General features: G+C 42.9%; 1 protein-coding gene across 2 annotated transcripts in view; it reads left to right on the top strand.

Moving 5' to 3' along the window:
- Window positions 1-24,364, top strand: part of LOC138823669 (zinc finger protein 691) — a 92,524-nt gene that overhangs the window by 5,654 nt on the left and 62,506 nt on the right. The window contains exons 2-13 of one of the 2 annotated variants that reach the window (XM_070017158.1): window positions 2,602-2,672; window positions 6,439-6,561; window positions 6,810-7,148; window positions 9,716-9,997; window positions 12,405-12,521; window positions 13,527-13,559; window positions 14,516-14,548; window positions 16,709-16,729; window positions 17,915-17,935; window positions 18,035-18,061; window positions 18,151-18,177; window positions 19,661-20,259. In XM_070017158.1, coding sequence (XP_069873259.1) covers window positions 2,602-2,672; window positions 6,439-6,561; window positions 6,810-7,148; window positions 9,716-9,997; window positions 12,405-12,521; window positions 13,527-13,559; window positions 14,516-14,548; window positions 16,709-16,729; window positions 17,915-17,935; window positions 18,035-18,061; window positions 18,151-18,177; window positions 19,661-20,259 — 1,693 coding nt within the window. Of the gene's footprint in view, window positions 1-2,601; window positions 2,673-6,438; window positions 6,562-6,809; window positions 7,149-9,715; window positions 9,998-12,404; window positions 12,522-13,526; window positions 13,560-14,515; window positions 14,549-16,708; window positions 16,730-17,914; window positions 17,936-18,034; window positions 18,062-18,150; window positions 18,178-19,660; window positions 20,260-23,602; window positions 23,646-24,364 lie in introns of those variants that run through there. The other variant, XM_070017159.1, reaches the window with a different exon arrangement.

Raw genomic sequence — 24,364 nt, 5'->3', positions numbered from 1 at the left:
GCCTAGAATTGGTTTGGCTATTCTAGGTCTTTTGTTGTTCCATATGAACTTTTAGAGTGTTTTCTTTATTTCAATAAAGTACGTCATTGGGATTTTAATGGGAATTGCATTGAATGTGTATATCAATTTTTGCATTATAGCCATTTTCATTATGTTAATTCTGCCTACCCAGGAACATGGGAGATCTTTCCATTTCCTGATATCCTCTATGATTCCTTTTTTTAGGCTTTTATAGTTTTCATGAAATAGATCCTTTACATCTTTGGTTAGGTTAATTTCTACTTTATTTTTTTGAGGTTATTGTGAATGGGGTTTTTCCTTGATTTCTCTTTCTGCTTGTACATTGTTGGTGTACAGAAAGGCAACTGATTTTTGTGGGTTAATTTTGTATCCTGCTACTTTGCCGAAGTGGTTTATAAGCTCTAAGAGTTTGGGGATGGTTGGCTCCTATTTTTAAATCTTCACTCTAATGTTCTATTTCTTGGTTTGTTTAGTCTACCAGATAAAAGACTGATTTGTATTCTCCAGATCCACTATTGATTTTTTTTTCAATCCTATTTTTAAAAAAAATACATTTTGTGTTTTTTTAAGGAGTGCTGAGAATACAGTTCAGGAAAGTGCCACTTCCCCAGTCCCTCTACTATAAAAATTTTCAGGAGGCTGCGATCTGAGGCTCTCAAAGCCAGCCTGGGCAGGAGAGTCTTTAAGACTCTTATCTCCAATTAGCTACCAGAAAACCAGAAGTGGCGCTGTAATTCAAGTAGTAGAGCACTTAGCTTTGAGCTGAAGAGCTCAGGGACAGCACCCAGACCCAGAGTTCAAGCCCCTCGACTAACAAACAAACAAAACAAAACAACCCATTCAATTTCTGGAAGCATTTTTGTTTCCTGACTCCTTTTTCATAGAGTCAGGATCTTCTCTTATATCCCAGTTTATGAGAACTTAAGTTAACTGACTGCTTTTATTTTTTTTTTCTGTCCTCCCTCTAGATTGTCTATCTTGTTTATTTTGATCTCTGGCTTTCAAGTTGGAGTCTTTCCTCAAACCATAATTATGGTCATCATTCATTGAGTGTCAAACACTGCTCTAAATATTTGACTGATTTGAGCTACTTAGTCTTTACAACCACCTAGTGAGGTAAAACATGTCCTGGGTCCACCCATCCCAAGTCTGAAGGTTCTCAGCTGAGAATCAGTTTTCTTCTTGCCACTGTCCCCAACCTTGCAGGGAGTTGTGTCAGAGTCCTAGTTCTATTCGATTAGTCATCCATCTGCTTCCCTTCATTCAAAAGTGTTTCGAATTTCTATTCCACAGTTATTTTCTGGCCTATTCTTTGTGTCTTTATAGGACTTTCCTTTTTGTTCCAACAATTATATTTTGATGGAGTTTCAGGAGATAGAGATGAACATTTGTGTTCATTGATCCGTGTTTATTTAACTGGAAGTTTAGAGCTCAATCTCCCCTTTTAATTCAGAAGACAAACTAATGTAGTAGTGAATGCCTATAATCTTAGTACTGAAGAGGTGGAGGCAGGAAGATGGAGAGTGGGAGGCCTGACTCACACAACATTGCAAGTTCAAAGCCAGAATGGATTATATAGCAAGGCACTGTCTCAAAAAGCCAAAAATACCTGGGCATCAGTAACTCACACCTTTAATCCTAGCTACTCAGGAGGTTGAGATCTGAGGATCTCAGTTCAAAGTCTTTCCTGGCAGGAAAGTCCCTGAGACTCTTATCTCTGGTTAAGCACCAAAAACCAGAAGTAGAATGTGGCTCAGGTGGTAAACATTAGCCTTGAGCACAAAAGCTCAGGGACAGTGCTCAAGCCCTGAGTTCAAGCCTGAGGACTAACAAAAGTAAATAAATAAAACATTATAAGTTAATATTTGTATTTTGATGTATGGTTAATAAAGGATTATGAGCTCCCAAAAGAAAATTTTAATAAAGTCAGAATCACGATGGTTGAGATTGAAATAATTATACATACACATTATTATTGTTGTTGTTGTTAATAGCATGGCCTAAATTTGCGGGAGAAAAGGATATGAAAGTGAAATAGATCAAAATATTGGACTGGGAATGTGGCTTAGTGGTAGAGTGCTTGCCTAGCATGGATAAAGCCCTGGGTTTGATTCCTCAGTACCACATAAACAGAAAAAGACAGACGTGGTGCTGACTCAAGTGGCAGAGTGTTATTTTTTTGAGCAAAAGAAGTTTAGGGACAGTACCTAGGCCTTGAAAAAAAAATGGCAAAAAAAAAAAAAAAGAAAAAAGCTGGGTGCCAGTGGCTCACACCTGTAATCCTCGCTACTCAGGAGGCTGAGATCTGAGGATCATGGTTCAAAGCCAGCTCAGGCAGGAAAAGTAGTGAGATTCTTATCTCCAATTAACCACCAGAAAACTGGAAGTGTTGCTGTGGCTCAAATGGTAGAGTGCTTGCATTGAGCTGAAGAGCTGAGGGACAGCATCCAGAGTTCAAGCCCCACAACTGACAAAAAATAAATAAATAAAATAAATAATATAGAGGTTATCACTAGATTCTGGGATTATGAGTAATATCTATATTTATATTTGCATCTCTTTTTCTTTCTTAATTTTCAGAGAAATCATCTATCCCCTGTACCATCAGAGAAGAAAAATAAAACCAAAACCAAAACCAAAAAACAACCTTGGTATGGAAGGGGATTTTAGAGAGATGTTGGATAATAGGTACCAAAATGTAGTTAGATAAGAGCAACAATAGTGTTCAGCACAGTAGGGCAAATTCAATCTATAACAGTTTATTACATATGTCATAATAACTAGAATAGAGGATACTATGTTGGAAATGAACCTTACAACTTTGGGGGTGAGGAGGAAGGGAGGTAGGGGAAGGAAGAGATAGTGGGAGAAAAACAAAGGAGGGAGTAACAATGCCCGACAAGAAATGTACTCATTACCTTACTGATGTAACTGTAACCTCTCTGTACAGCATCTTTACAAGGAAATAAATTAAACAAAACTACAATAGAGGAATTTAAGACTTCCCATGACAAATAAATTATATATATATATATATATATATATATATATATATATATATGCATTTTTTTCAATGCTGGGCTTTACACACTGGCTGAATTCCCTCCTAATTTGTGTGAAATAAGTCCTTCATTGCAAGAGTTTCTTTAGGAAGTGAGTCCCAGGAAGCAGACATAGCAGAAGAAAAGAGGAAAAAAGCTAATATAACATGCATTATTGAGCTACTCAGTCCCACTAGGGAACTCTGGGAAGAATCATACAGACAGCACAGAACATTTCCATCACTTTTGATTGATGTCCCTGGGCATTAGCTTTGGTGACCTCCTAGGCTCCCTGCAGGTGAAGCAGTCTGCTCCAAACAAGTAAGCAAGGAGATGCTATGGCCTGTGAGAGACATACAGGCAAATCGCTTACAGCTATGCCCACTAAGGCGGGCATCGTGTGCGCCACCATGGGAATCTCCTAATTAATGTTAAGTGAAAAAGAAAGAGATAGACAGAAAGAAACAGGAGAGAGAAAGAAGCAAGAAGAAAGAGAAAAAAAGAAAATTACAGTGAATCTATACATATGGCAAATCCTTTTGAAAGTCCAGGATACCTATGAACATACAATGTATTGTCAAGGTTACAGTTATGGATGTTATGAATGTACAGTTATGGGTATGAGTAAAGCAAGAGTTTATCAAATGCTGAGGAACAGAAAGCAAGTTTGTGGAAAAGTACTTATCAGGTGTAGCTGGAGATAAAAGGAGTGAGTTAAAGAATTGAGCTAATTGGTAAATATTTTGACCAACTAAATGGATCTTCTAATTTACTATCTTTTGAAAGTAAAGAGGTCAAAACTTTTCAGAAAGGTTGTGATAGGATCAAATTGTATGAAGAGGAGAAACTGCTGGCAGTTAGCTCTAGAGGAGAAGGAAGCCAATGTACAACAGTCCCTTCTACCCAGTAGCTCTAAGAGTTTTCCCTCACTTTTAGGGATCCTCCTCTCTGCTCTGTTCCTTTATCAAGGGCAGACAGACTGGGCGTTGCTTGTTTGTAGGGGTAGCCAGAAGACTGTTGGGTAGAGGGAGCCCCTGGCTTGGGCTTTGGTCTTTAGAACAGAATATGAACTTTTTCCAGGCCTAGTTCTCAGGCTCTTCCTGATACTCTTGCTTGATGCCTGAACTTTTCTGCATGGGGTGAGGGAATTCCCAACTTAGAGACTCCAGCTCTAGTGCTAAAGGACAAGGGTCTCTGATTCCAACATCGGTAAGTTTGCTTCCTCTTCTCCCTCTTCTTTCTCTTCATTCACTTTCTCAAGATCCTCAGATCCAGTCGAGAAATAATTCTTACAAGAACACCTTAAAGGACAAAATGGCCAATGGGTAACTGCTACTTAACAAACAAAAAAAGGGACAAATGACAAGACAAGAGAACTGGATGGGTTTTATCTGAAGACTCTCATTTAATTATTATGGTTATGATTATTAACATGAGAGCTGGTGTGTAACTAAGCTTTACTGTTTCTTGACTCTTGGCCTCATTCTTGCTGGCAGATGCTCTACTGCTGAGCCATACGACCAGCTAACAGTCTTATTTTCTTAAAAGGTTGCATACAATGGGGGAGGATGAAGGAAGGGGTGACATTGAATCAAGATGTGTTATACTCATAAATTGATAGGTTGAATTGTAATTCTTCTGTACAACTACTTAAAGATAATCTTAAAAATTTAGAAAAGGTTACATATATGCATAAAAATAGATTTGAAGAAACATTATCCCTAGGCAAAGGAATTGTAGATTTAATTTGCTTGCCTTTTAGGGAGAATGGGAAAGATAATTTCCAGATTTTCTTACAATAAGTAGAACAGAAAAAGTCCAAAATTATGACATATGTGATGAAGATTAAGATGTGAAACTGTATGTGTAGGAGAAATTTTCTTCATAAAGTGTGAGAGCCAGAGCTTGAGTCTCTAAGTTGGGAATTCCTCATTCCATGTGGAAGTTCAGGCCTGAGAAGTAGGCCTGGGAAAAGTTCATATTCATATTATTTTGTAACTCCTGATACGTAGCCATTTATTCATTCATTCATGCATTCATTCAATTTCTCTGTTTCACATTCGATTTCCAAGGAAACAGTCCTGGCATTTTTGCTTGTACAGTGCCTTGATATGCATACAATTGCTGCTCCTAAGCCTGAAAGGAAACAAGGCCTACATTCAGAGTTATTGTTAGGACTGAAGACAATATAGGTAGAACACCTAAGATGCAATAAATGGGTACTATTATTAATACAGAACAACATGACCATTTAAAACATAATGATGAGGTAGTGCTAACCCAATCATACACAAATATGATGCTAGTTACTATAATGTTGGCATAGTATGTTGCATGAGAATGTGATGGACAAAGTGGTCATCTTGGACAAATAGATTAGAAGAACAAGCCCCAAGATCATATGGTGTCCAGACAGCTCTTACAGTGCACAGGAAAATAAAACAAGAGGGCCCTGCTGTCTTTCAGCTGCATGTCATAGAGCCTGTGAGGCCCTCCAGCACAGCTGCTTCTGCTCCTTCTGCTTCCTTGCCTGGTCATGCTTATCCTCCCCTTTGCAGTAAATGATTGGTCTTCTGATGACCAAAGTGGTGCAAGTTTGAGGCAGAAAAATTGGAAACTACAAAGGAACATACACAAGGAAACCCATAAGGAGTAGCCATTGGTTAATAGCTACAGTCTTGCCTCTTCATTCTTTTTAGCTCTTTCACTTTCTCAGGATCCTCAGGTCAGTAGAGAAATCATTCTCCTTAGAAGAACACATTAAAGGACAAAAAAATGGCCAATAGGTCACTTAATAGACACAAAAAGGGACACATGATGAGATAGCTAGATGGGTTTTGTCTGAAGACCCTCATTTAATCATGGTCTTCATGCTGCAAGGAGGGATCCTGCATCTTTACTTGGTTATGTGCCAACTTGAAAGGCTGTAGAAAAGGGCTCAAGCTGCAGCATGGGTAAAGTCTGCCTTGAAACAGGCACTTCCCAAGGCCAACCAAGACACTAAAAGCAAAAGGAAGTGCTCCAATCAGGACTTACTTGATTCATGTTGCATATAAATTCTCACCCTTCTAGACTCCTCCTCCATCTTTTAAGCCACACTCATTGTTTCCTCACTCATCCCTACTATCATCCTCCTTTATGCATTTGTAGACGGATCCTGGATGTTAGTCTCTGTGTGAGTGCTTCCCCTTGGTCCCCCAGTAGTTCTGCAGGGAGACATGGCCATTACACCCTTTTAAAGGTAAAGAAATAGAGTCTCAAGTTTATTCACCCACAACCACCAGGGGATATGGTAGATCTGGCCTTGTAAGCCAGGCCGGTGTGGCCCAGGTCCCTTGGGTCTCAGCTCTAGCTCCTAGCTTCTGCCCTCCCTCAGGCCAAGCTCATCAGCGCTCTTCGGGTCTCTGCCTAGTGTGGATGAGGATGGCAAGTTCCTCTGGCTCCTGGCTCCTTGGCTGCCTCCTCACCCTCTTCCTCCAGGTGTCTGCACAGGTGTCAGGTAGGTTTTTCAGAATGTCTTTCCCTGCCTAAGATGTCTGATGGTGACTCCCAAGAACATGAAAGCTTGACCAGAGAATTCCTTTCTTTCTGGGGTGCTGTTCTTTCCCTAATTTCTTCCTTGGTGCTGCACTTCCCCGAGATTTCCTCTGTCTCATTTCTCACCCAACTCTTCCTCCCACATCCCTGCCAGTCCCTTCTCTAGGTCTTCCCCCCACATCTAGTTGTTGTGTTGTTGGCATCCTACAGGCGATGCGGGCGGGTTCCACCTGACGCGGCTAGGGGACACGGTGGAGCTGCCCTGCCCGCTGGCGCTCTGGCCAGGGTCGGTGCCCGAGGAGGTGAGGTGGCAGCGGCCCTCGCGCCTGCAGCGCCCGCAGGCCGTGCACGTATTCCGGCACGGGGAGAGCAGGGACGAAGATCTGATGCCGCAATATGCGGGCAGGACGGAGCTAGTGGAAAATGCCCAGGAGGGAAGTGTTGCCCTGAAGATCCACAATGTGAGCCTTGAGGACCGAGGACCCTACCAGTGTCTGATCCGGATCAGGAACCTGAGTCGAGAGGGCTCCGTGACGCTGCAGGTGGCAGGTTAGGATGGGCGTGGCAGTTCAGTGAGGTGGGTTTTCTTTTCTTTTTAAATATATATTTTTTATTGTAAAGATAATGTACAGGGGGCTGGGAAGGTGGCTCAGCGGTAGAGTGCTTGCCTTGCATGCATGAGGCCCTGGGTTTGATTCCTCAGCACCACATAAACAGAAAATGCAATGCTGGAAGTGGCGCTGTGGCTCAAGTGGTAGAGCGCTAGCCTTGAGCTGAAGAGCTGAGCGACAGCGGCCAGGCCCCACGACTGAAAAAATAAATAAATAAAAGATACTGTACAGAGGGGTTACAGTTACATGAGCAAGGTAATGAGTTCATTTCCTATGGAGCATTGTTACCCCCTCCTTTGTTTTTCCCCCTACCATCTCTTTCCTCCCCACCTCAGCATTTTGTTATTTCCTTTCCCCTCCCCAAATTAGAAAAATGTATATGTAAAATGCAGGACACCGGAATCAAATACAGGGACAACAGGGGTTATGCCGTGGGGGAAGAACATACAAAGAAACAAAAAGGAAACCACATAGTACATTATAAGTACTTTAAAAAGAACAGCAAGAACGATAAAATCTCTTGGTGCTTTATTTTTTATTTTGTGCCTGTACTTGGACTTGAACTCTGTCCCTTAGTTTAACTTTTTCATTCAAGGCTGGCACCCTGCCATTTGAGCCACACCTTCACTTATAGTTTTTTAATGGTTATCTGGAGATAAGAGTCTCATGAACTTTTCTGCCCCAGCTGGCTTTGAACCTCTATTCTCAGATCTCAGTCTCCTGAGTAGCTAGGATTATAGGTGTGAACCACTGCTGTCTGGCTTTGAATGAGCTCTGTCAGGATCTACTTTGTTCCTGTGTATTTAAATCTTTCTTTCATGATAAACAAAGTTTTTATTTGCCCTCATGGCTCAGCCTTAACCAACCAAGCCAACTGATCTCAGTGAAGCTGGGACTGGCCATTTCTGGTGAGGAAACAATCTGACTTTGGGAAATTCTGTACAATAGAAGTCCTGGAAAAATACAAGTAATGGCTTGTAAGGCTTGTATGAGACTTTCCCTCTCTGAGGTATCTTTCTTTGCTCCATTATCAAGGAACCCATAATCATGGCTGCAGAATTCCCAGTTGTGGGAAAAATTTACTTCATAGTCCTCTCTTGGAGTTCCTGAGTTTTTGGAGGGCAGGAAGATAGAGATAATGTTCCTTAAACTAGCTTCAGTGATTTAAAAAATATCTGACTAGCTGGGCATCAGTGTCTCATGCCTGTAATCCTAGCTATTCAGGAGGCTGATATCTGAGGATCACCATTTGAAGCCAGCTTGGGCAGGCTCTAATTAAGCACCAAAAAGAAGCTGGAAGTGGAGGTGTGGCTCAAGCAGTCGAGCAGTGGCCTTGAGCCAAAGAGCTCAGAGACAACAGCCAGGCCCTGATTTAAGCTCCACACTTGCACATGTGTGCTGTTCCCCCTCCCTCACACAGATTAATCTACCAAAACCCCCAATCCAACCCAATGTAATCTGCATTTGCTTGATTGATACCAGCTCCTTATGGTCACATGATGGTTGTCTTTTGGTCATCATTTAGCCACATACCTCAAAAAAGGAGAAAGAATTTCTTTAAAATAAATAGAAATTGGTAGAAAGGTTTTATCCCCCCCCCAAACATGGAGTCCTTTGGGATGCAAGTAAGTGGGTTTTTTTGGGGGGAGGGGTTGCTTTCTGTTGTTGTTTGTTTGTTTTTGAGACAGGGTCTTCTACGTGGCCTAGGCTGGCCTCCTGTCTCAGCCATTTGAGTACTCTGATTACAATTGTGTGCTATGACACCAATTAAGAAGTCTTAGGGTTTTTTGAGGCGCTAGGGACCAAAGCTAGGGCTCTCTCCACTGAGATACATTCTCAGCCTGCAAGCAATTTTTTGTTGTTGTTGTTGTTGTTGGTCATAGGGCTTGAACTCTGAATCTGGATTCCCTCCCTGAATTCTTCAGTTCAAAGTGAATGCTCTACCACTTGAGCCACAGTGCCACTTCTGGTTTTCTGGCGGTTAATTGGAGATAAGAGTCTCATGGACTTTCCTTGCCCAGGCTGGCTTTGAACTGTGATCCTCAGATCTCAGCCTCCTGAGTAGCTAGGATTACAGGCACCTGGCTTGCAAGCATTTTTTTGAAGGGGACTAAGCTTCCCAAAAAGAATCAGAATCACCTGATGTAGTTACTTCTTTTTTCTTTTTTCTTTTTTTTTTCTTCTTTTGTCAGTTGTGGGGCCTGAACTCTGGGCTTGGGCGCTGTCCTTTAGCTCTTCAGCTCAAGGCTAGCACTCTACCACTTGAGCCATAGCACCACTTCCAGCTTTTTCTGCTTATGTGGTATTGAGGAATTGAACCCAGGGCCTCAGGCATACAAGGCAAGCACTCTACCACTGAGCCACCTTCCCAGCCCATGATGTAGTTACTTCTAAGAGTGGGCAGGAGTAGAAGGGGTAGAAGGTCTCTGGCTTGAACCACTGCCCAGCAAAGGCCCTTTAATTCTGTTTTTAGACTGATTCAACCAGGCAGTCTCTTCTCTCCAGTTCTAGGCTCTGATCCTTACATCCATGTGAAGGGCTACGACGCCGGGTGGATCCAGCTGGTGTGCAGGTCAATAGGATGGTTCCCAAAGCCTTGGACCCAGTGGAGAGACCCGAAAGGCAGAGTGTTTCTATCCCTGTCAGAGGTCCACTCTCTGGATGAAACTGGCCTCTTCCAAACAGCAGTGTCCAGCAGAGTCAGGGACAACACTTTGGGGAACGTGTCTTGTACTGTCCGCAATGAGGTCCTTGGCCAAGAAAAGACCACAGCCATGGTCATAGAAGGTAAAATGGGTGGAAAACAGGCTTGAAGTATCTCATGGGTTTGGATGAAGCTCTTATCCTAGTGAAAACTTTCAAAAGGATTTTCAAAATTTTTGAATTCACACAGGGCACTGGTGGCTCATGCCTGTAATCCTAGCTACTCAAGAGGCTAAGACCTGGAAGATAGAGATTTGAAGCTAGGGCAGTGACATTTGTGAGATTCCATCTCCAGTTAATCAGCACAATGTTGTACTGGAGGCATGGCTCAAGTGGTAGGATGCATGAGGCCAAATTCAAGCCTGGGTACCAACACACACACACACACACACACACACACACACACACACACACACACACACACACACACACACACACACACACACACACACACTTTAAGAAAAAGCATTTATATTGCAAAAAGAAAGAGAAAGACTTTGAAAAAATATAGAAACAAAAAATGGCCTATAATCTTATAAATTGTAGAGAGCTTCTTCTAACATTTTGGGGTATTTTGAGACTTTCCCATATGCATGTAATGTCAGAGAAATGCGCACACAGACACGCACATGCGCACTCATGCACACACACATATATGTAGTTTCTGTCCTTAAGTTTTTTTTCTCTTCCATTTATCATGTCAGGATCATTTGTTTTTTGGCTCACATAATGAATTAATTCTCTGTAACAAGATTTTAGGGGCTTTAGATCATTTCATTGTGTAATTGTGGATCACTGAAAATTAATCAAAGACTATTTCTGGGCATCTGTATATTTTCCAGTATTTTCTCTTATTATAATTGATATAATAAGCATCTCTGCACATATTTGGGAACTGATTCTGATTATCTTCTAGAATGTGTTTCTGGAATTAGAATTGATGGGCTAAAGGGTATGAACATTTTGAAGATCCTTGAAATATGGAATTATTGGGTAAAGAAGTGTAGAGGGTTTTATTCATGTCTTTTGGCAGTACTGAGATTTGAATTCAGGGCCTCCAGTTTGCTAGACAAACATTCTCTCTGTCTCTCTCTCTGTTTCGCGCTCTCTGTTTCTCTCTCTCTCTCTGTGTTTCTCTCTCTGTGTGTTTCTCTGTGTGTGTGTTTCTCTCTGTGTGTGTGTTTCTCTCTCTCTCTCTCTCTAAGCCCTTTTGCCTTTCGTTCATTTTTCTTGCACTTTTGCTCTATGGACTAGCCTCAAACCAGGATCCTTCCATCTCCCCCTCCTGCATAGCTTTGGGTTACAGATGTGTGCCACCATGCTGGGCTTAGAGAATGGTAGATCTAGAGCCAAGAGTGATAGACTGTGGCTGACATCTTGTGGGTAAAGAGGGTTCTTTTAAAAATTCTTTTTGCCTCTTCTATCTTCTCTTACTGTTGCTGTTGCCGTCATTGGGTACTACATGTTTAATCTGACCCCTAAGCCTCCTCCAAGGCCCATATTATTCTCACTCCCATTTTGCATGTGAGGCCAAGCAGGCCGGGAGAGGCAATGTCTCTTACTGAGGGCCACACTGTAGTTGAGCAAGGGCACACAGCCAGGCCTCCACTACTTGTCATGGTTCTCTTCTCCTTTGTCATATCCATTCTTATCTGCCTGTGGCACTCAGAGCTTGTTTTACCCCTGCTGATGGTACCTTGGAGTGTATATGTGGAGACAGATAGGCTGCTCATTGTTGTTCTAGAATGAAGCAAGGTAGAGGGAGCAGGAGGATGCTCAAGTGAGGTTGTGGATGATCATTAAGGAGAGAAACTTCAGCAAGTACTGATGGCTAAGATCTGAGGCTCAGTGTTTGAAGCCAGCCTGGGCAAACAAATCCAAAAAACTCTTTTTCCCAATTAATCAGAAAAATGCTGAAAGTGGATGTGTGGCTCAAATGGTAGAGCTCCAGTCTTGAGTGAAAAAACTAAGTGAGAATTGAAGTCCTGAGTTCAAGCCCCACTACTGGCACAAGAGAGGGAGAAAGGGAGAGGGAGGGGATGAAAGAAAGATGAGAAAAGGAGGGGAAGGAAAGGAAGAGGAAAGGAAGAGAAGGAAAGGGAGGGGAAGAAATGAGAGGAAAGAGAAAAGGAGAGGAGAGGAAGAAGGGACAGAAGAAGGGGGAAGGGGAGGGGAGCAGAGGCAAGGCAAGGGTTTAGATCTTGAAAGTCTCTGGACCGTCTTTCCATGGAGTTGGAAAACAGATTGAGATTGTGTTGAGAAGCTGAGTTTAAACCCCTGAACTATTGGTTGAACCACTGGAACTTTCTGGAGGAGTGAACATCTCACTTCTCGTTAATGTCATCCAGGGATTGAGTTCCCAAAAGGAACAGAGAGCCTCATGGTCCTTACTGGAGTCTCTCTCTTGGGTGATGGAGACATTTGGGACTTGCCAGAACCCTCTGCTCTCAGATGTTTCCCTAATGGAAGTCTTTGGTGGTCTCTGTTTCAGCCCCATCTCCAGGAAGGATCTCTCCCTCAGCGGTGGCTCTTGCTGCCTTCCTGCCTGTTCTGGGGCTTCTCATCATAGCAGGCATTTGCCTCATATGGAAGCAAAAAAGATCAAAAGGTAACTCAGGGGTAAGGGAACCTAGGTTGGCAGGAAGGGGGATTATGACTGTGCTGGAAAAAGACCAGAGGAAGTAGATGTATATATGATATTTATCCATGGGTTGCAAATTCTACAAGTTAGCTAGGACAAAACTGGTAGAGCCAGATCCTGGAGACTCACACTACTGAAGTATAGATAGGCTTTGAGAACAACTGTGAGCTCTCATTCTTTGAGAAATTGCACAATAACCATCCATATAGCTTTCTAATTAACTAAGAAACTAAGAAATTAGAGACTTCTAATCAAGAAATCCAATTATATTCGTTAGATACAATCTTTATTAAATGGTCGTGATTGCAAAGGACTTGGAACATTCCATAATCCAATATTGCCTCTTCATCTGATTGTTTAAAGACCTTTCTTTCTTGGGCTGGGAAGGTGTCTCAGTGGTAGAGCGCTTGCCTTGCATGCATGAGGCCCTGGGTTTGATTCCTCAGCATCAAATAAGCAGCAAAAGCTGGAAGTGGCGCTGTGGCTCAAGTAGTAGAGTGCTAGCCTTGAGCTGAAGAGCTGAGGGAAAGCACCCAGGCCCAGAATTCAGGCCCATGACCGATAAAACAAAAAACAAAACAAAACAAAAAAAGACCCTTCTTTCTCCCTCCCTCTCTTCTTTCCTTCTTCCTTTCCTCCTTCCTTCCTTCCTTCCTTCCTTCCTTCCTTCCTTCCTTCCTTCCTTCCCTCCCTCCTTCCTTCTATCCTTCCCTCCCTCCCTCCTTCCTTCCCTTTCTCCCTCCCTCCCTCCCTCCCCGTCCCTTCCTTCCTTCCCTGCTTCCATCAAACCCAAGGTCTCATGCATGCTGCCAAGTACTCTGTCACTGGCCATAGCCAGCCCTCTTCTAATTTTTCAAGTAGTCACACAGTTATAGCCACAATGAGTTTGTCAAGCAGCTTGGGCCATCTGTGGAGAACGCTGCCTATTAGAAAGAGCAGAGCTGATGATGCCCATCCCTCTTTCCCTTCTAGAGAAGCTTCTGTATGAACAGGCGATGGAAGTAGGTAAGTGTTTTGGACTGAGGTGAGGGAGACATTTTTCTTTTGTTGGTTTCTGTGTCCCCAGTACCCACAAATTTAAATTCTCAGCTAGGAAACTGTATCATCTACCGCCATTGGTGTTGGTGATGGTGTCTAAATCCATTGCTTCCAGTTTTCACTAGCTTACTCATCATACCTTGTCTTTTGGTAGATTCAGTGGCTTTTGTCTGTGAGCTCATTGATTATTCTTATGGGATGTTGGGTAGGTCAAACATAGAGAAGCTTTTGTTCACTCACTTAGTAATTGATAATTCTCTACTCAATGGGGATCCAATGGTGAGTGAAACCAGACATAGTCTTTGGTCTTCTGAAGCTTTCAGTCTAGCCAAGGATTATACAACCAAATAATTAAACAAATAAATGTTTTTAAGTGCCATAAAAGAAAGTGCTCAGTTCTTCAAGAGCAAGAGGAACCAACTGAGCTGAGGGCTGAGGAGGTGATGCTCTCCTTAAAGAACTGGAAATCATGAGTGAGGGGAGAGGAGGATGGGAAACCATGCACAGCAGAAAGAACAACTTGACAGAAGCATGGCCAGGGAGAGCAATACTCAGAAAAGATGCACAAGTGAGGAGGAGATGTCTATGCTTGGTCACAAGGGCCCTGGAGATCACACTAAGAATTCTGGCCCTTTTCCTAAAAGTAGTAATGATGAGTGGTAATATGTCAATGGGAAGGGTGCTTTCATAATCTTCCTCTCACAGCAGTGCTGAGAATATACCAGAGGGAGTAAGGCAAATACGGGAGACATTTTGAGTTATTGTTTTTTATCAATACAATGAGAGAGGATGAAGGACTAGATCAGGGATGTGCAGGTGAAGATGGACAAGTTCAAGAGCAGGTACAATCAGTAAGAATCAGGGACCCTCAAGGTAACAACAAACAGTCTCATTGTCTTCCCCCTCCTTTCTTTAATCTCTAGAAAATCTTCTTGAAGACCATGCAAAAGAAAAAGGTAAAGAGTGAGAAGTACAGAAAAAGTAGTGTATTCTTTCTTCACTTAAATAAGTACTGAAGCTCTCCTAACATTACTGGAATGCAATTTCTTATATAAAGGGGATATGGAGTTGGTGGGAGAGGGTAAGGATCAAAATCCTTAGTTCTGGCTGAGCACTGGTGATTCATGCATGGAATCCTAGCTACTCAGAAGGCTGAGATCTGAGGGTCATGGTTTGAAGCTACCTTGTGGAGATAAATCTGAGAGACTCTTATCTCCAATTAACTCCAATTGGAACTGTGACTCAAGTGGTAGAGTAACAGCCTTGAGAAAAAAAGTTAAGCAAGAGTGGGAAGCCCTAAGTTCAATCCCCAGTTAACAGAACATTAAAAAAAAGCATAGCTCTGGACCATCACGTGCTTCCTTCATCAGCCTTTCTACCAATCACATAGACAAGAAGTCTACATATTATTTAAAAGTATGACCATATGGTCATACAGAATGCGTGAGACTTCAAGAATTCATACAACAACAAAGAGAGATGGTGTTGTGTATGGAAAGGCTACAGTCTCTGGAGTCAGCACCACTTGACTCAGCTTGCTGATCATCTGCCTGTATCTTACTGGCCTTGAATTAGTTACTATATACCCTGAACTTTGGTTTTTTCATCTGTAAAATGGGGATGTTATTTTACCTGATTTTTTTAGTGTATGTTACACACATACACATACATATACATATATATGTTGCATTACTGCTGTTGAATTCAGGGCCTTCCATTTGGCAGGCTGGTGTTCTACCACTTGAGCCATGTACGCATGGCCTTTTTTCCTTATTTTTTAAATAGTGTTTCTCTCCAGGGTTGCCTGGATCCATGATCTTCCTATTTATTCTTTCCAATTAGTTTAAATGAAAGTTACGTACCATCCTGCCCTGCTCTTTTATTTGAGATGAGGGGTCTCATGAACTTTTTGCCCTGGCTAGCCTTGAACCTCAATCCTCCCAATCTCTGCTGCCCCAGTAGCTAGAATTATAGGAATGATCCACTGCACCTACCTAGAGAAAACATTTTGGAAAGATTTAACACAGGGCCTGCAACTCATTTCCCTTACTGACATTTTTCAATTTGATATGTACCACGGACCACTGAAAATAAAAGTCAGACTTCCTTTTAAAGTCTAGATAGGAAAGACAAGTCACTGGCTCGATGAGTCCCAGTTCAAAGACATTAGGATTTCACCTCCTTCCCATTATATATATTTTTCCCAACCTAATGAAAATATGAGATGAGCAATGCAGACATTCTAGGCATTTTGCCCAAGAGCAAAATGTGGAGTAATGATGAGGGTCTCTGACTCAAGAACTGGGTAGGCTTGGGTTTGAATCTTACCTCTGGGTCACTCACTAGCTGGATAACCTTGAGCAAGTGTCATATCCCTCTGATCATCAGGCTGCCTCTCTATAAAGCAGAACAATTGTTCTATGTACCTCACATTCAGTATCTACCCGTTTAAGAACAGGACTCAGCTGTTATTGCAAAAGGCAATCACAAACCATAAGGTCCTGGGAGAACTGCTCCATTGCCAAAGCCTAATCCACAGCCAGCCTTAGCCCAGGGCCTGATAGTGGACTCAGGTGTGTAACTTCGATTCGTTGGCCGGATCAATGCTAGGCAAGGAACATGCGGACCAGGTGGCTCCCTGCAGAGAAGCTACAAGTACTTCCTCAAAGGATATGACGCATATACATATGTTTCCAAATTTTCTGTGATATCCAGACTTGGAAAAATTATAACTTTTATTACAATGTCACCAAGTCAATATGACACTTTTAGCAGCTAGTTTTACACCTTAGATATCATAAACAAAGGACAGCGAGGCATATACGCTTCTATGATACAGTTATCAGCACATGTAAACAGATAGCAGAAATGAAACCAGACAGACCACAAAGAAGGCACAGGAAGAACCCAAGGCTGGGGCAGCCTGGATCACTGGGCGAGTGGAACTGGCACCATTGGTTTCCTGAGACTAAACTCTGTGACATAGGATTGGGTTAGGCACTGAAGGAAACATCTTCATCCTCTCAGTTATGGGAGGGGGGAGTGGTACCTAGGGCCTCAGGGATAAAGGCAAGATCTGATCTCTCCTCTCTGTTTGTTTTGTTTTGTTTTTTTAGGAAGACTCCATAAAGCCCTCAGTAAGTTCTGCTCTTTATCTTTGGCACAAACTTCTTTCTGCTAGCATCTCTGCTTTGGGATAAGTGTTTCAGTGTCACCTCCCAGGGTAAAAGGGAGGGAGCAAGGGTAATTTAAGCTATGAGGTTTGGGGATTTCTCGGCTCTAGAAGGCTTTTTTTCAAGTTTGGTTCTGGTGGCTCATGCCTGTCAAACCTAGATACTTAGGAGGTGGAGGTCTGAGAATCAGTTTGAAGCTAGCCCAGGCAGAAAAGTCTATAAGACTCTAACCAGCAAAAAGCTGAGAGTGGAGGTGTGATTCAAGTGGTAGAGTGCCATTCTTGTGTGGAAAAAGCCAAGCAAGGGCGTAAGGCCCTGAGTTCAAGCCCCAATACCAACACACACACACACACACACACACACACACACACACACACACACACACACACACACACACAGAGACCTCTTTTCTCAATTGTTTTCTTCTTCCTTTTCCTGTATGGCTGTTTTCTAGACTCTAAATGGGAATAGATGTATCTCATTAGTGAAACAATCCAATGTCCCTTTCATCATCCAAGCATAGCATTCTCTTAGGTGAGATCTAAGACAATGGGTCCCCACTAAACTGAATGGGCTGGAATAATGCTTTTCTATCATTCCATCTGTGAGAACCTCTACATTACTATTTTTGTAAAGTCTGAAGACACATGACACATCTATTTTACATGGAGAAAATACACACAACAGCAGTAATAGTTTTAAGTGAACTTGTATCTTAGTCTTTTCCTATAGAATTTATATATATATATCGACACTGCCATTACCTATAGGTAAAGGTGTATTATTTTACCTGTAGGTAAGGCTTGGCTCACATAGGAATTTTCTTTTTAAAATTTTTATTTTTTTTACTGTAAAGGTGATGTTCAGAGGGGTTACAGTTACATAAGTAAGGTAATGAGTACATTTCTTATCGAACAGTGTTATCCCCTCCCTCGTTTTCTCCTGCTTTCCCTCCCCCTGACACCCCTCCCTTTGTCACATAGGAATCTTTTGACCCTTGGCTATATCTCTGGGGACCTGTGGCCCTCAGCTGGGAGCTAGGTATAGCTACTGAAGATCTGCTGTAGGAATGTGGGCTGGAGTGGACAGTAGTATTGAGGATGGGTAACTGACCCTCACTCTCATATATCCAACTATTTTTGTTTTTAGAGAAACTCCGGAGTGAACTAAGTAAGTTTCACATGTTTTTTTTACCACTTCCATACCAAATTATCTCCTGCTGCCCAGTATTTCTCGTGGTAGCTTACCTCCCTGTCTCTTCTTCCATAGAGTTGAAAAGAGCTGCGGCTAACTCAGGTGAGATGCTCTCTCCTCACATTTGTCTTCTGCCTTCTCGAGTTCTTGATGTCTCCCTTGTCTTGAAAACCCCCTTTTATGTCTTTTAGGCTGGAGAAGAGCCCGGTTGCATTTTGGTAAGTTACATCAACCAATTCCATCCATAATTCAAATCCCCTGCTTCTTTAAATTCCACACTTTAATTTTGCTCCATTTTCATTTTGATTTTTTTTGGGGGGGGTCCAGTCATGGGCCTGAACGCTGTCCCTCAGCTCTTCAGCTCAAGGCTAGCGCTCTACCATTTGAGCCACAGCGCCACTTCCAGCTTTTTTCCTTTTTGCTTATGTGGTGCTGGGGAATTGAACCCAGGGCCTCATGCATGCAAGGCAAGCGCTCTACCACTAAGCCACCTTCCCAGCCCTTTTGCTCCATTTTCAAAGTGCACACTATACTCTTCTATTTTAAATTTTTATCTATTTTTTTTTTTTTTTTGCTTATGTGGTGCTGGGGAATTGAACCCAGGGCCTCATGCATGCAAGGCAAGCGCTCTACCACTAAGCCACCTTCCCAGCCCTTTTGCTCCATTTTCAAAGTGCACACTATACTCTTCTATTTTAAATTTTTATCTATTTATTTATTTTTAGTTGCTTGTTTTTGTCAGTCATGGGACCTGAACTCTGGGCCTGGGCGCTATCCTTCAGCTCTTCAGCTCAAGGCTAGCGTCCTACCGTGAGCCACAGCACCACTTCTGCTTTTTCTGCTTATGTGGTGCTGAGGAATCGAACCCAGGACCTCATGCATGCAAGGCAAGCACTCCACCTCTGAGCCACTTTCCCAGCCCTTATTTATTTATTTTTGAATCAAGGCCTTGCTAGGTAGCCCAAGCTGGCCTTGAGCTCTCCATTTTTGTGTGTGTATTGTGTGTGTGTGTGTGTGTGTGTGTGTGTGTGCGCACTCACACCAGCACTGAACCTTGGACTCAGGGCCTGGGTTCTGTCCCTTTGCTGTTTAGTCTAAATAGTATAGAGGCAGACAAATCACAAAGAAGACAAATAACTAATAAATCATAAATACCTTTTAAAGTGTTAAGCAGTTAACCAACTTGATAAAAATTTAAAAATTCAGGCTGGGTGAGGTGACACACACCTACAATGTCAGTTCTAGAGAAGTTGAGACAAGAAGATAGAGAGTGCTAGGCGGTGCTGCTGTGGCCTGTAATCCTACCTATTCAGGAGGTTGAGATCTGAGGATCACAATTTGAAGCTAGCCAGGGAAGGAAAGTCTGTGAGGTAGCTGCAGGTAGAGCACCAGCCTTGAGTAGAAAAAGCCAAAACAAAACAAAAAACAAAACAAAACACAACAACCCTCAAATAACAAAAAATAAAAGACAGTAATAATATTTTCTAAGGATTAGTTAAGGCAGCTTCATAGGTAGATAAAAGAACATTTTCCCCTTTAATTTAGTAGCCTAGCAGGAGATCTATTCTTTGGTTCCAGGACACATGGAGGTGGGAAGGGCTATGAACTAAATGTGTCAATGATAGTAATTGCATACCTCAAGACCTTTTTTCCTCCAAAGATCCCTTAAGGCTTTCAAACCTCACTTCTGTTATTCTGCAGTGGCAGTGACCTTGGATCCAGAGACAGCACATCCCAAACTCATCCTGTCTGAGGACCGAAGATGTGTGAGGCTTGGTGATAGAAAGCGGCCGGTACCTGACAACCCCCACAGATTTGACTTTGTTGTCAGTGTCCTGGGCTCTGAGTGCTTCACAGATGGCTGTCACTACTGGGAGGTGTATGTAGGAGAGAAAACCAAATGGATTCTTGGTGTATGTAGTGAGTCTGTGATCCGGAAGGGGAAAGTCACTGCCTCACCTGCCAATGGACACTGGCTTTTGCGACAGAGTTGTGAGCTTCACTATGAAGCTCTGACTTCCCCACAGACCTCCTTCCGCCTGAAAGAGCCCCCAAAGTGCGTGGGGATTTTCCTGGACTATGAAGCAGGAATAATCTCCTTCTATAATGTGACTGACAAATCCCACATTTTTACTTTCACCCACAGTTTCTCTGGCTCCCTTCGCCCTTTCTTTGAGCCTTGTCTTCATGATGGAGGGAAAAACACAGCACCTTTAATTATTTGCTCGGAGTTACAGAAATCAGAGGAATCTATTGTCCCCAAGTCAGAAGGAAAAGGCTATGCTAATGGAGATGTGAAGGTGAATCCGTCCTTACTACATACTCAGAGCCCTGAGCTTTTCCCACTCAAGGATACCATTGTATCCTGGCACTCTGATCTTGGCCCAGCCCTTCAGGGGCTCAAGGCTCCGTCTTTTTAGATATGTGCCTCATGACTTGCTCGCATGATTGTCCAGGTCAGGACTCTGGATTTCAGACCCCTGGCTCAACATGATTCTGGAATGTCTTTTCCTTGATCCAAATTCATACCCTTTCCTGGTTTTAATCAGTACTACTTTTCTCCCAGGGTTCTCAGTTTGGAACCCACCATTCTTCTATTGACTTGGTGTTTCTATTGCCCTGAAAAGAAGATCTCTGAAAAGCAACAACTAAATTGAACACATAGTTTAGGTTTCGATGATATTGACTGTGATTCAGCACAGACTTCAAAAGGTTCTCTACTTGAAGGGAATGTTTACAAGAACTTTCTACTGCCTCAGCCTGCTCAGTGGGTTTTCAGACCCTGACTTCTGAACTTCTGATTCTATCAAGGATGATTCTCCCCACCCCCCTCCGTCTTCTTAACTCTCTTTTTGGTTCACACACAAATTCTTCCTTCTTTCTTCAGGAATGGGAGCAGAGAGCTAAAAACACACCATCATCCTTTTCAGGTTCTTGAATGCTATTTATGACATAGTTTAGAGACAGCCAGAGAATACAGTTTTTTAAAAAACAATTTTGAAACAAAGACATACAGAATGTGTATGTTTTCAAAAGCTATCTCACCTACTGATGATAAGCATCTACCTTAATCTTGAGCAGCTTTAGTAGTCCAGCTAGGGACCTGGCAGGCACAGCTTTGGCCTTGCACAGTCTTGCCTTTTGCTCTGGTCCCTTTAAAGAGTTTCCTGAGATGCACAGAGGTCCAGTGAGAAAAAGTGGCAGCTTTTTTGTTTTTATTCTTTTTTTTTTTTTGCCAGTCGTGGGGCCCGAACTCTGGGCCTGGGCACTGTCCCTCAGCTCTTCAGCTCAAGGCTAGTGCTCTACCACTTGAGCCACAGCGCCACTTCCAGCTTTTTTCTGCTTATGTGGTGCTGAGGAATTGAACCCAGGGCCTCATGCATGCAAGGCAAGCACTCTACCACTGAGCCACCTTCCCAGCCCCGAAAAAGTGGCAGCTTTAACCACCCATGTAGATGCTTCCCCTACCCTGCCCCAAGACAGTTATATTGAAAGATTTGACTATTTGTGCAGCAAGCAACCTCTTAGATCAGAGTACTAACTTGCTAGAAGTTGGTAAACTTCTTATTTGAAAGATAAGAAGTTATGAAGACAAAGTAACCCATCTGATTTGGGGATATGGATTGCAGGAAGAAGGCTAGGCACTTTGTCACACTCTATATGTGGTCAGGCCTATCTGTGGAGATGCTGGTTATCAGTTTGCAGATTGGTACACAGTTCAAACCAACAGAAACCAGATCTTTCTGTCTGTCAGAAGTTCTTTCCATTAGTGCCTATATAACTAGTCATGGCTATCCAGAGAAAAAGAGCAAATCAAATAGTAATATATATATATATATATATATGTGTGTGTATATATATGTACACACATGTATATGTGTATATATATATATATATATATACATATATACATGTGTGTGTGTGTGTGTGTGTGTGTGAATGAAGAGAGTAATTGATTGATTTAGTATGAGAAAGTGGCTCACATGATTATGGAAGTTGGCAGGCCTAAAACTTAATTCAAGTCTGGGGTAGGGGAAGCTGACATCTAGTCCAGATTTCTATTTTATATAAGGGGTGGGTCAGCTTTTTTGTTGTATTCAATTCTTGGAATGATTAGATGGGCCCTGTTCTCTTTAAGGAGCACATTATCTGTTTTACTCAGTCTATGGATTTAAATCTTAATCTCAATCCAAATACTCAGTATAATGTTTGACTAAATAACTGGGTACCTTGACCTAGTCAAGGTAATACATAAAATTAACCACTACTGTGCCTTAATAGACTTCTTGGTTTGCCTTTGTACAGTTATTAAATAAAATTCTGGTATTCATTGTTTGGCATGATTGAGAAATTGTAGCAAAAGGCTTTAGGTTAAGAGAAAAATACATTATGAGATTGGTTCCTAAACAGCTTTGAATCCTCTCAAGCAAGCCTTGACCACAGTTCATAATAAACTTGGCTTTATTTTTTGGGAGGAGGGGGGTCAGCTCTTCAGCTCAAGGCTAGCGCTCTACCACTTGAGCCACAGCACCACTTCCGGCTTTTTTCTTTTTGCTTATGTGGTGCTGAGGAATCGACCACAGGGACTCATGCATGCAAGGCAAGCGCTCTACCACTGAGCCACCTTCCCAACCCCTTGGCTATATTCTTAAATCTTCCCACTAGTATTTAATTTTTATGAATTCATAAACTAGTATTATACATTATGCATTTATATTTCAGTTCTGCATATTCAGTTTCAGACATATTTTCCTGAATATCTCAACCTTAAAACTAACATTGCTCACAATGGCTTTACCCATTAAATTTACTATAAACAAATCACAACAAAAACCTGACTTTTGTGGAGGCAGAACTCAATTAATCCTTATAACTCTTCTGCCAAGGATTTTATCTATTTTATAGAGGAAGAAAATGTTCCTCCAAATGGCCAGGCAGTAGAGCTAGCATTATAAACCTTGTCTTTGCAGCTCTGAAGGCAAGGCTTTTTATTCTTTGCGTTGTTCTTTGTATCAGATAAAGAATCCTGTAGGTAACTTTACACTTAATTAGCCCTCATTATCTTCTAAAATAAAACCGGAGGCTAGCCCACTAGGTCAGTTAGTTGTTGTGTGGTGATAATAATGAAATAAAATCTGAAAAATAAATCCAGCACTAGAGACTTTACTATCTTGATCTGGATGGACGAGTGGCTGTTACCTTTAACTGAGTGTGCAGGAAGGGCCAGAATAATTGTCCTTTGGACAGGAGACATTTACCTTTGAGTCCTTTCCAAAGTCCACACTGATTTTAAATTGTAAGCCTTGACATGCCAGACTCTAACTTTACTGCATGTCTACAGGAGGGCCGTCAACAGCCAACTCAAAGTAAATCAGATCCGGGACCCGACAATCTTAGGAGCAAAGCAAGGGTTCCAAACTCGGTTCTAAACTTTGCAACTGTTTTATGAGGCTGTAATCTTCTTCAGGACTACAACTCCCAGCACGCTATGCCCAAGGCTAAAGCTTATTGGCGGTTCCTCCTGGGCGTCTTGCGTAGTGGCATACACTAAAGCCAATAGAAAGAAAGGATCACTCCAAAGACCCAATCCTGGAGCCGAGGGGCGGGTCCTTCCTAGGTTCCGTCTCCGGCTCCTGTCCCCCGCCCACCGAGGCGGCGCTGTCTCTGGCGGAACGGCGGGAGCGAGGTGGGTCCCGGCTTGGGCCGAGGTCGTGGGGGGAGGCAGACATGACTTCGCGGGGCACTCAGAGCACGGCCCCTTCCTTCTCACCTAGGAGTTGGTGGCTGCTGCCTTCTTCCGCCGACCCACTGGGTAGCAGAGGGGTCCTGGGGTCCCTGACCTCTGTCCCGGTCCCCCGGCCCGCTGGGTCCGGGTGCTGGCGCCACACCGGACCCGACCCCGCCCTTTTCCTCATGGCCTTTGAAAACTTCAAGCTCCTGCCACCGATCTTGCCTTTGGGATCAGCCCCTCGCCCCCTTCCACTCTCCAGTCCCAAGCCCACCGGCGTCTCTGAGCCAAACTCCTGCCTTCCAGAACGCGGCACCCTTGGACTTCTGTTTAGCTTCTCCCGCCCTCGTCACACTCTCCAGCCTCTTGGACATCGGTCTTCGGAGTCCTCCGATTGCAGCCTTTGTCCCTTTCTCCCGGACCCGTTATCTGCCCCCCCCCCCACTGTGTACAAGTCCCTGTCGTAAGCACTTTGCCCCCCTGGTCTTTGCAAGTTTATCCCCACCCCCCACCCCGCTTCCCCTTTGCTTGGCCCCAGACCAGGAACTTGAACTCTGCAGACCACATTCCAACTTCGTTTCTTCTTTCCTAGGCCCTTGGCCTTCAAGATCTCTGTGGTCAGCTCCATCTTCTTGGCACGCTTTTCTTAGAGGCAAGATCCCTTCTACTCATGCCCT

Source organism: Dipodomys merriami, unplaced genomic scaffold, assembly GCF_024711535.1.
Source record: "Dipodomys merriami isolate MVZ:Mamm:240054 unplaced genomic scaffold, mDipMer1.0.p SCAF_121, whole genome shotgun sequence".
Classification (NCBI taxonomy): Eukaryota; Metazoa; Chordata; class Mammalia; order Rodentia; family Heteromyidae; genus Dipodomys; species Dipodomys merriami.
Note: the sequence above shows the minus strand (reverse complement) of the source record. Positions and strands in the feature narration are given on the sequence as shown.